Raw genomic sequence first — 12135 nt, forward strand, 5'->3', positions numbered from 1 at the left:
TATTTTATTTATTCATGAGAGAGAGAGAGACATAGGTAGAGGGAGAAGCAGGCTCCACACAGGGAGCCCAATGTGGGACCGGACCCAGGGACTCCGGGATCATGCCCTGGGCCAAAGGCAGGCGCTAAACCGCTGAGCCACCCAGATGTCCCAGTGCTGAAGATTCTTTAGATGACTCCTGAGAACAGAATCCTGCCATTTGGCAGAAACTTGAGTACTGCCAAAAAAAAAGGTTAATTGTAAGGGCAGTCAACTTGAATAAAACCCCAAAAGTAAGATAATTGTGATGTCTCTCCTTTAGCATCATTCCAGGGAGATTTGTACTATGAGGATAGTAAGAAATGCCTTAATATTTTTGATGTCTGTTGAGTACTTAAGTGACAGATGTGTTTGTTAATTCATGAGAGACAGAGGCAGGGGCGGAAGCAAGCTCCCTGTGGGGAGCCCGATGCGGGACTGGATCCCGGGACCCCATGCGGGACCCCGGGATCACAACCTGAGCCAAAGTCAGATGCTCAACCATTGAGCCACCCAGGCGTCCCAACACATTTTGTTTATATGTTTTTACTCTCACCTCCAGGAGAAGAGGCACTTGTTGACCATTTTACAGAACAAAGGAATTTAAAAGGCTTAAGCGATCACCCAAAGGTTGATAAGTGTAGCGTCTGCCCTCTAGGGTGCTGTCATCAAAGCTTCCCCGACATAACCCCCCTCAGACCTGGCAGCAGAAGCCTGTCTGATTCCGAGAACCCAGGCTTGGCGCTGTGTCCCCTTACCTCATCCTCTGGAGTAGGAGGAAGAACTGTGCTGGAGCTGAGCGTGACATCTCAGAAGCAGTCCGAATGGTTACTGTGCCAAATATGTAGGAGCTGGAGACAACCAAATGAACCAACAATGCAGTGATGGGGTAAAATATAAATTATAAAGATTCTGAATATATCATTGAAGATGCTGGCTAAAGTAAGAGGGTTTAGTTAAGAATAGTCTGAGAAGTGGTTAGGCGATACCAGTCTGTGAAAAAGAGGATTGAGGACATTTCATGAAGGTCTGGCATTATTGGAGGGTGGTTTGCCCATTGCCATCTCTTCACATAAGGTTCAATGGATGCAGCTGCTGGGAAGGTTGTAAGGAGAACAGAAATATAACCGTGCTTGATAGAGGTCTCACTAGATGTTCCTTCTCTTGGCCTCTCAGTTATATTTGATGCAACTGACCACTCTAGTTTCTGGGACACTTCAGCAAACAAAATGCAAAGCCATTCTGTCTCACAGTTTTCTCTCAGATATTCCTTATTTCTCATTAGTAGCAGTTTGTCCTTTAGACCAGTCATTGCCCCCTCCTCTGTTGACGCTTTCTTGGGAGTTCATTTATCCCCAGGATCTTACAACCCTGAATAATGTCATTACCTTTGATCTGGAGCGGTCACCGGGGAGTTGTGCCAAGAACCAAGCTACCCCTATTGTCAGGAGTGCACCGCAAACCAGCTGTGTCCAATCCACAGTGTTGAGTCATTGTTCTTTTAGACCAACCAGGGAGTTTGCTACATGGAAGGTTGGGGGATTCTACCTTCTGGCTTAAATCTGGCCTGCACTCTTGCAACCCTATTTGTGGAACTTAATGAAGAACAGTTGTGAGGCCCCTTCAGGAGAAACTGGCCCAGTAGCTGCTGTAGGTCCTTCACTTGCACTTGGAGATTATGGTGGCTACCCACTCATTCCTTACCAGCCTGGGTAGCATATGCTTATAGATTTAGTTTTTTGTTTGTTTTTTAGGATTTTATTTATTTATTCATGACAGAGAGAGGCAGAGACATAGACACGGAGCTGTAGGACTCGATCCCGGTACTCCGGGATCACACCCTGAGCCAAAGGCAGATGCTCAACCACTGAGCCACCCAGGCGTCCCTCAATACAGTTTTTAAAATGATACTCTTCTTTTGCCTATTTGTTATTCTTAGTTCCTATCTGGCCCATTCAAAGCTCTGAAGAGAGCTTGGTGAACAACTATAATGAGGACTCCCCAGGTGCTGTGTGCCCCCTCAACAAAAGCAAGCAATTATCCTCTCAATTTTTGCTCTTGGTTCTTGATAGACCCTCCAGGTAGGAAACCATTGAATGCATTCCTTGCATGCAGAAGAACATACTCATATTTGTTAGGCATTGGGCATAAAGAATATATTAGTATTCATTCATATTTAATGCCTGTAATGTATTAGGACCTGTGCATAAAGCAATATAACAAGACGAACTTGCAAAGCTTATGTAGTTGAGTACAGGAGACAGATGAAACCAGGAATTTTAACATCTTGTAAGAAAAGTTAGGTAGATGATGCCAAGGGGCACCAAATGCAGGAGATAGGAAGGCTTCCTGGAAGAAGTGATCATCTAAATGGAGTGCTTGCTACCCAGCAGAAGACAAGTTGCACTGCTAATTGAGATTTTGTATGTATGTCTGTATTTATTTATTTATTTAAAAACAGAGAGACACACAGAGGGAGAAGCAGGCTCCATGCAGGTAGCCCGACGTGGGACTCGATCCTGGGACTCCAGGATCACGCCCTGGGCCGAAGGCAGCACTAAACTGCTGAGCCACCTGGGCTGCCCCTAATTGAGATTTTGAACAGAAAGGAAATAATAAAGCCTGGAAGAGGTGGATTTAATGAGTTTGGTTTAGATGAGTTAAACTTGGTGTGTTGAGAAATTTTAATGGAGAAGGTATCTGCTCAGGGGACTAGATTAGAGATTTCAGAGTGGTCAGCATGTCATGGTAACTGAAGCCATGGGAGTGACTGGTATTACTCAGAGTGCTGGTGCAGAGTAACAACCTTGAATATAATAAGGGGCAAAGTAAGCCCACAAAGGAGACTAAGTAGCCTAAGATGTAAGGGGACACAAATAGAACAGAGCATGAAGCCAAGGCACAAAGTTCCATACGTTACTTGGACTCTCGTATTTTTAGGACAGGGAACACATTGCAGACAGATTTGCTGCTGAATTCTTAAGGACTGCTGATTCCATCACTACTCCAGACTCTTAAGGATTTCTCCCAAAGAAAACACTGTTATACAAGCATTTCCTACCTGTGTGGCCAGTGCTCTAGCTTTCTTCTCTGGTTCCTTTGGCCCATCCATATTCCTCTGCAAAGTCTTAATGCAGATTCCAAGGACCTAATGAGTTTTCAGTCTACTTCAGGAGGATTCTCCAGGCTTGGCAACCATTTCCCTTGCACATTGTGACACAATTCTCTTGCCCCAGTGTTCTCAACAAGCTGCCCTGCCCACCTAGAAACCCCTTTCCTTCCTGCCATATTCAAAAATCTTAACTTCCTCGCAGGAATTCCATGTGGATATATCAGGATGCTCTCAGTGGCATGTGACACAATAGCTTGTCTAATTCAAGCTGGCTTAAACAAGAAGGAATATTTGTCTTACATAGTTGGAAAATCAGAGGTTGAATTTAGAGACTGAATTTAGTGTTCACGTCAGAGATGCCCTCAAAGGTTGTACTCTTTCCATATTAGCTCTGCTATCCTCAGCGTGTTGGTGTTGGCAAGGGTCATGCTGTCTCTCCTCATGCTCAAAAGATGGATACAACAGTTCCAGGCCTCACACCAAGACACTGTCCAAATGTAAGAAGGATCCATCCTTCTTTATAGATCCTAGGTGGGATCTTTGGTTTCCACAGCCAATCTAGCAAGCTTCCCTTCACACTTCTAAGGCCAAGATTGAGTCACGTGACTGTTGTGAAATCATTGCCCAGGGCTAAGGTTATTTATATAGAGTAAAATGGATAGTGGGAATCAATCACTATAACTCGATTATGGGAAAGAGGTGAAAAGTATCAAGTCTAAATAACCATAATATTCTAGCTGTCACCAATTACTCCACCCAGGTGTTTACCCTTGCCAATATTGACCATCAGTGATCGTTAACTGTTAATCATTTAAAATTTCTAAGGAGTTTTAAATTTTTTCTGAGCTTTATTTATTTGAGAGAGCGTATGGGTGGTGTAAGCAGGGGGAGGGATAGAGGGAAAGAGAATCTCAAGCAGATGCAGTGCTGGTAAGGAGCCCAACTCGGGTCTCCATCTCACAACCCTGAGATAACGACCTGAGCAGAACCAAGTGTCAAATGCTTAACCACTGAGCAACCCAGTCACCCCTAAATATTTTAAGTAATCTCTACCCTTAATGTGGGACTTGAACTGAATAGCCTCAGACCAAGAGTTGCATGCTCTGCCAGCTGAGCCTCCCCAATTATTATTCAAATAATAATTGTCTCCATATCTCTGGCTGACTCTAATCTTTGTATGGGGGTCTTATGCAGCCCTTGGGGATGGTTAAAGCTTTTGGAGAGAATGTCCTGAAAATTCCTTAATATTTGTTAATGCATTAAGCAGCCGCTACTGTGGGTCTGACACTGGCCTGAGAGCTAGAGAGAAGACAAAGCAAGAGCGCTCTCTCTCTCTCTCTCTCTCTCTCTCTCTCTCTCTCTCTCTCTCTCTCTCTCGAAGACTAGTCCACGCTGTGGGGGCGTGTCCAGGAGAAACACCCAGACCTGAGCCTGGAAAGTGACTGGGTGGGGGAGGAGGTGGGTATTAGGGTTCTAGATAGCTCTGAAAAATTGAGCTTCCCCCGATGAGACAGCGAGAGTAAGTCGTAAACACTTTGAAACACAAGAGTGACCCAACGTATTCCATGCACCCACTTCCTGCAGATTCTCCAGACTGCTCCCTGGAGGAAATCCTTTTGGTCTGTGGGATTAAGACCCTTCACATTTTCCTCACCCATTTGGCGCTGGAGCTGATGTGCCACCCTCACAGGAGAGCGCGGAGAAGGGTCTGCCCAGAGAACCAAGTTAACCCCTGATGAATGGAGGAGCTTTCCAAGCCACCAGAGCAGGACGCAACCGCCTGCAGGCCTTCAGCTGGCAGGATTCGCACCCACGTCCTCGCCACTGGTATTCGAGTCCTGGGCTCAACGTGGGGTACTATCCTGTCACCCCCACTTTTCACTGACTCGAAAGAAGTTCAGAAAGACTTGTCTTCCCCTCCGCCCCCCAAACCAAAAACGTCAGGACAAACTACAGCCCTAGGGTTTTCGGATAAAGGCCTGAGGTGACGGCGGGCGGCTCTCGGTGCGCGGCCCGCTGACGGCCCTCCCAGCCCCCGCGCGCCCCGCCGTCGCGCCTGCGCACTGGCGCCCGCGGGGCCGGAGGCGGGGCAGCCCGCGGCTCCGCCCCTTGGCGCGGCCCTTCGGCTGCCTGGCAAGACTCTGCCTCACTCGCCCACAGTGCCGGGCAGCAGCAGCGCGAGGTGTTCGTGCGGCAGGATGAGTGCAGGCTCTGATCCCGTGGTCATCGTCTCGGCGGCGCGGACCCCCATAGGTAAGTGGCCGGGGGCGGCTCGGCCGCGGGGACCCCGGAGCCCCGGGGATCCCCCGGAGCCCCTCGGAACCCTGCACCTCGCGCCTCTTCGGGCCCACGGGCCGGCAGCCCCGCCCCGTCCTCGCCCGGTGAGGCCCACCGCGCGTCGCGTGCTCCGATTGGGTCCCCGGGTAGAACCACCGCGCCGCCCTGCCGTGCTATTGGCTGGCGGAGGTAGGCGCTGTCTTTCGAGTCCTCTGGTTGGCCAGCTCCGGGAGGAACCATGTCGGCCCTGTGGCGGCAGGGGCGGGGTCGCGGGGTGGCCTGAGCCGGGCGGGGGTGGTGAACGGAGGATTCCTGAGACTTGCCTCCCGTGGCTTAGCGCCGTGGAGATTTCAAAGCCCTTGGGCCGTCGACCCCTTTTGTTGGGGGGAGCGTGGGCCGCCCCCATCTGCTGGCGCTGGGGAAATGGAGGGGTGGGTTTCCCGCGGGTCCGCTCGGTCGCGGGCCAGCCGCGCTGGGCGCGCAGCTCATCGCCCCTGCCTGCCCTTCTGCCCTAGGCTCCTTCAATGGTGCCCTAGCCACCGTCCCTGCCCATGACCTGGGCTCATCTGTCATCAAAGAAGCCCTGAAGAGGGCCGCTGTGGCTCCCGAAGAGGTGTCGGAGGTCATATTTGGACACGTTTTGGCGGCAGGTAACTCCTCAGGGACCGCGGAGGTTTACTGGAAGCAGCTCATCATACCCCCCTTTCACCCCCGCCCCCCCGCCCCCCAGCTCCCGAAATCTAAGTTCCTACCTCCAGAGATCTGCTCGCGGTGGTTCCCTCTGTTGGATTTCTTCAGGCTCCCCCGTGCCAAGCCCCTTCACAGGCATTTCCTGGTGAGCCCGGGCTAGACCACCGCCCTCCACTGTCTTTTCACTCCTTAGAACCAGGCTCAACCTCACCCACCAGAGACTGTACACGGCCCTCCCTATGCCCCTAAAGTGCCACACGTTCAACAGACATGTATGAATTCCTCGTTTGTGCCCTGCACCGTGCTAGGTGCTGGGGCCAGGGCTCCAACCACCCAGGTAAGGACTCACTTCCCACCTGGGAAGGGAGGCCGCACTTCCTGCTCCTCACAGGGCTCTGGCTCCCTGGATGGGGACACGTGAGTCATCAGAGCGCTCCAGCCTCACTTCTGGTTCCCACTGAGTTTACAGACCTGCGATCACTGAAAGTTCCTGGTTAGTTATTAATAGATTCATGCTCACTCAGTAGCATGAATTCTCATTATTCCTAGTGGTACTGGGTAATGCTCACTTACAACTGACTTCTGTCTTTACCCTGAGACCTGGCCCATTGTTTGGTGAAGTCACTTGATGGTTTTCTAGTTCCTCTTCCTGATTCTCAAATTGTCCTTATGGCCTGTAAAGTTGGAGCCTAATGCTTTCTCATGACTCTCAAGGGCTTTATTTATTTATTTTAAAGATTTTTATTGATTCATGAGAGACGCAGAGAGAATGAGAGAGAGAGAGACAGTCTCCATGCAGGGAGCCAGATGCGGAACTCAATCCTGGGACCCCAGGACCACGCCCTGGGCCGAAGGCAGGTGCTAAACCACTGAGCCACCCAGGGATTCCCCTCTCAAGGGCTTTAAAATACACAAGTAACATCCTCAGACTGGCCACCTTCAGTCCACATCCTCCTTCCTTCCCAGACCTACCCACAATTCAGACTTACTCAGTTGCCATAGGGTGCTCCATGCTGGTCTCCCTGTTATCTCTTCCACATCTGTCCTCGATAGTACCTCTACATAATTTAATAGAAATAATAGCTGTGTTCATTGAGGGCCTAATAAGCGCTGGGCTTTTAAGCTGTGCTTAGTGCTTTCATTGCTTTACTGAGTCCTATCCATAACTCCACTGAATTGTATTATCTCCATTTTGCAAATGAATAAATGAGATTTTGAAAGGTCAAGTCACTTTTTTATTTTTATTTTTTTTTAAGATTTTATTTATTCATGAGAAACACACACACACACACACACACACACAGAGAGAGAGAGAGAGAGAGACGCAGAGACACAGGCAGAGGGAGAAGCAGGCTCCATGCAGGGAGCCTGATGTGGGACTCGATCCTGGGTCTCCAGGATCAGGCCCTGGGCCGAAGGCAGACACTCAACCGCTGAGCCACCCAGGGATCCCCCAGGTCAAGTCACTTCCCCAGGGGCACAGTTTGAAGTGCAGCTAGCATTTGAACCCTCATCTGTCCTAGTCCTTAAAGCTAGGTACCTTTCACAGTCTTGTAAAAATATTAACCAAGCACCTGCTATGCACCACTAGGGATAAGCTGTGTTCGTAAAGGGTAGAATTCATCATTCTTGTGGAGCTCATATTCTGCTAAATGCTAGACTATATTATCTAATTATGTGTAGGACTCATTTCTTACCTTGAAGATGGGGGTTATAAATAAACACATAATATTTTTATGAAGGAGTTATTTATTTAAATGCATATGTAATTAATTGTAGCTTCAAAAACGAGCCTGAAGTGATCGTCTTTTTTATTAACTTCCATGCTATGTGTTTCATTCAGAGGTATTTTGATTCTTTTTTTTTTTTTTAAGATTTATTTATTTGAGAGAAAGTATCTGCATGAGTGGGAGGAGAGGCAGAGGGAGAGGGAAAATGTTAAGCAGACTCCCCACTGAGCTTGGAGCTGGACTTGAGGTTCAGGTTCAGGACCCTGAGATCATGCATGACATGAGCCAGAATCAAGAGCCGGCCACCTAACCGACTGAGCCACCCAGGCATCTTTGATTCTTTTTTAAAAAACTTTATTTAATTTTAAGATTTTATTTATTTATTCATGAGAGACACAGAGAGAGATTGAGGCAGAGACACAGGCAGAGGGAGAAGCAGGCTTCCTACAGGGAGCCCAACATGGGACTTGATTGTGGGACTCGATCCTGGGACTCTGGGATCACACCCTGGGCCGAAGGCAGGCGCTCAACTGCTGAGCCACCCAGGTGTCCCAGCATCCTTGATTCTGTCTTTTTAATAATTTTTCCTATACTTGTCTTCAGTCTCAGTCTCAAGGCTACCAGTCTAATCCCAGATAAGGAACATTATGATGAAGATAATCTTTAAATTTTTGTCTGTGACCCATTTGCTAGTTTTTTTGCTAACAAACTCATTGAGGAAGGATGCTAGGTATGGGTAGATCTGAAATTTGCAACAGAGTGACCACTGTGTAAACATTGATCCTTTGATAACAGATAGTGGGGACTGAGAACATTTGGAACTTTCAACTCCCTTCCCTTCTCTGCTACGATTATGTGCGTGGTCTATTTCTTGCTGAGAGGTATCTGTGTTCCTGTCAGGTTGTGGGCAGAATCCTGTTCGACAGGCCAGTATGGGCGCAGGAATCCCTTATGCCGTTCCAGCGTGGAGCTGCCAAATGGTCTGTGGGTCAGGCCTAAAAGCCGTGTGTCTTGCAGCACAGTCAATAGGGATAGGAGACTCCAGCATTGTGGTGGCAGGAGGCATGGAAAGTATGAGCAAGGTGAGGCCTCTGGAGGTAAGGCTGTCACTGACCGCTCCCTAATAAACTCCCGTCCATACCATAGCAGAGTAAACTGATGCGTCTTAGAGCTGAAACCAAGCAGTAAACAAATAAACAATGGATTCCATCTCCATCTCTACCTGGATAGTATACTTTTTTTTCTAAAATGTTATCAGCATAAAATATTTCCTGAATTAAACTTATAACATTAGTTGGTCCATCTTAAATTTCTTTCTCCTTGTGGGAAAAAGTCAAAAACAGATGTTTTCACTTACTGTCCTACACTTGACAAGGAGGACCCCAGGGACCAAATTTGGTCGACCCTTTTGAAAGCATTTGGAATGTGGAAAAGAGGACCAGTGAGTGGTACCTTCTCTAATAGGCTTGCCAGGTGGGATTTGTTTCACCAAGGTCCATCCCTCGAATTGGCATGGCAGTGAAAAGGAGAAAGTATAGCCCTTGCTTCCTCCAGGCAGTTGCAGGTCTGACCTGAAGGTCCCCTAGACAGAGGCTGATTCTGCTCAGTGGCCCAGGAGGAGGTAAGGCATCAAACAGGGTCAGCGTAACCCTGACGGGACTATGCTAGTGTCTGTGTCACACTTTGCAAGATGCTTTTGTACATACAGTCACAACAGCCCTTTGAAGGTAGGTGGTATCATTCCCAATTTACAGGTCAGGAAACTGAGGCCCAGAGCCAAGTTTCTGACTCCAGGTCTTTCCATTCTATTATAGAGCTGCTATAGAGTTGGTAGGAGTTAAAAAGATCCCCCCACCCAGAAATCCCTTCCCATGAGTTAATTAGGCAACCTGATTATTCTCACTATAGGCATTAGATCTTCTGGTTTTTTTTAAAGATTTTATTTATTTCTTCATGAGAGAGACAGACACATAAGGAGAGGGAGAAGCATGCTCCCTGTGGGGAGCCTGATGGAGACTCTGTCCCAGGACCCTGAGATCATGCCCTGAGCCGAAGGCAGACACTCAACCACTGAGCTATCCACACGTCCCAGCATTACATCTTTCATAAATAAATGACACATTGTTAGCATCCTTTATGCCTTTGGATGTGACCCTCATTTAACAAATAGCTGGTTGCCTCTTTGGAAAGAATAAATGAAGTTTTTAAGGAAATAGGACACAAAATGGGTTGATGTGGTGGTAAATGGAAATAGCTAGGTAGGAGAGGATCAGCTTCTCAGGAGCCGACAGGATAGAGTAGACTGCTGATTCTAGGGGTCTTGAGGCCCTAGGCCCTAGGTGGGGAAGAGGACAGGTCCCAGGGGCAACTAGGTGAAGACTGAGCAACACCGGGTAGTTTTGAGTGGGATTTTGAGGAAAGGACTAGTCCTAAGTCCATTTGTATTTCTTGTTTCCAGGCTCCTCACTTGGTTCACTTGAGGGCAGGAGTCAAGATCGGGGAAATGCCACTGGCTGACAGCATCCTCTGTGATGGGCTCACTGATGCATTCCACAACTATCACATGGGCATAACAGGTAAGGCCGACGCCACTGGAAACAGTAACTGCACGAAGTTTAAAAAAGATCCTGTAATCGCTAACTTTACAGATGCTTTCCTCCTGGAGGGTGGGTACCACATCCTGATGACTCTGCATCACTGCTGGTGAGGCTCAGTCCACCTGGATAAGCTGACCTGGGGAGACAGCCTGTCTCCCCAGTGTTGACTCCTTGACCATCGTGGAATGTTAGAGGCAGGTGGTGCTTCAGAGCTCTGAGCAATGTCCCATTTTACTGTTGGAAGAAACCAGGGCCCCTGAACAGGTTTTGTGGCCCAGGCAACATCAGAGGCAAACAGGTGCTTCTGGTGCCTTGCACTGCCTTCTTTGCCTGGCACAACCCAGTCTTTGTAGGTTGTCTGCGGTTCAGGTGTCCTGGCAGGGCAGCCAGAAGATCAAATGAGCTCCTGTCTTTCCTGCATTTAGAATGTAAAACTTAAGAACAAAAGGGACATTTAACTTTAGAGTTGAAGGAATAAGCCCTGAGAGGTTCCACCCTTGTTTATTTATTTGTTTTTAAAAATTCTTTTTTTTTAATGATTTCATTTATTTATTCATGAAAGACACAGACAGAGAGAGAGAGAGGCAGAGGCAGAGGCAGTGGGAGAAGCAGGCTCCATGCCGGGAGCCTGATGCGGGACTCGATCCAGGACTCCAGGATCACACCCTGAGCCCAAGGCAGGCACCAAACCGCTGAGCCACCCAGGAATCCCCTCCACCCTTGTTTAAATGCATATGGTAGTGGCTCTGAGTCTAGGTGAAGGTATAATAAATCTGATGGAAGTCATATGAAAAAGTGGGGGAAAGAGCAAGATTCTAAGTAGAGGGAACAGCATGTGTCAAGGCAAAGGTGGAGAGGCATACAGGCAGGGGGAGCAGTGAGAAGCTGAAGCGTCTTGGCCACCAAGAGCGAGACCAGCAGCGAGGACGGCTGGAGAGGGTGGCCAAGCCACGGGAGGCTCTGTATGCCGTGCCGGGCTCTTACTTGTCATCCTGTCCCGACTGGAGATCCTCAAAGTGTCATACTCCAGCCAACTGTCTCAACATCACCATAGGCTGTCATTGAAAATCTAGCTCCCAAGCCCCTTTCCGCAGTGTCACAGGCTGAATTGTGATCTTCCGAAGGTCATACATTGAAGCCCTAACCCCCAGAACCTCAGAATAGGACTGTATTGGTAGTTGGGGCATTTGAAGGAGTAATTAAGTTAAAACAAGGCCTTTACTGTGGCCCTTAATGCTGTCTAACTGGTGGCCTTGTAAGAAGAGGATGAAATATGGGAGATGTCAGCCCAGGACAAAGACTGTAGGCAGACACAGTGAGAAAGTGGTTGGAAGTGAGGCCTCAGGAGAAAACAGACCTGCTCAGGCCTTAATTGTGAACTTCTGTTCTCCATAATTATGGGAACATAAATTTCTGTTGTTTAAAAAAAAAAGTCTCAGGCCATATTGTAGTAACAAGCAGCTGTTTTCAGATATTGGCCAACAATCACGTAAGACTGAGATTCTTTTTTTTTTTCCCCTTCCCCTGCTAGGGCCTTTATTCACAAGGGCCTTCCAGAACCTTCCAAATTCCCAGCACCCCACAGCTCTGCCGCCCGCAGGCTCCTTTTGGGGGACTATTTGGAATAGTCCAAATTAGCAACCACCCTCTACCCCCCTTCTTTCAGGCTCCAGACAAAGGCTGTGACTCTGGGGAAGGTCTTGCATCTTTT

At 48.3% G+C, this 12135-nt stretch overlaps 1 protein-coding gene and 1 long non-coding RNA gene across 2 annotated transcripts in view; one reads left to right on the plus strand and one right to left on the minus strand.

The window, feature by feature from the left end:
* On the minus strand, positions 1 to 7315 carry LOC129499886 (uncharacterized). Its single transcript, XR_008662489.1, has 3 exons — positions 6160 to 7315; positions 777 to 869; positions 1 to 217 (listed from the first exon to the last, which is right to left on the minus strand). It is a non-coding gene; the product is annotated as an uncharacterized LOC129499886 (long non-coding RNA).
* The window catches only part of ACAT2 (acetyl-CoA acetyltransferase 2), a 17502-nt gene continuing 10602 nt past the window's right edge, over positions 5236 to 12135 (plus strand). Inside the window, exons 1-4 of the mRNA XM_055309903.1 lie at positions 5236 to 5383; positions 5923 to 6057; positions 8728 to 8909; positions 10286 to 10403. Of these exons, the coding sequence (XP_055165878.1) occupies positions 5329 to 5383; positions 5923 to 6057; positions 8728 to 8909; positions 10286 to 10403 (490 nt within the window). The 5' untranslated portion in view covers positions 5236 to 5328. The remainder of the gene's footprint in view (positions 5384 to 5922; positions 6058 to 8727; positions 8910 to 10285; positions 10404 to 12135) is intronic.

The sequence above is a fragment of the Nyctereutes procyonoides genome, unplaced genomic scaffold, assembly GCF_905146905.1.
Source record: "Nyctereutes procyonoides isolate TBG_1078 unplaced genomic scaffold, NYPRO_anot_genome, whole genome shotgun sequence".
NCBI classification, from domain to species: Eukaryota; Metazoa; Chordata; class Mammalia; order Carnivora; family Canidae; genus Nyctereutes; species Nyctereutes procyonoides.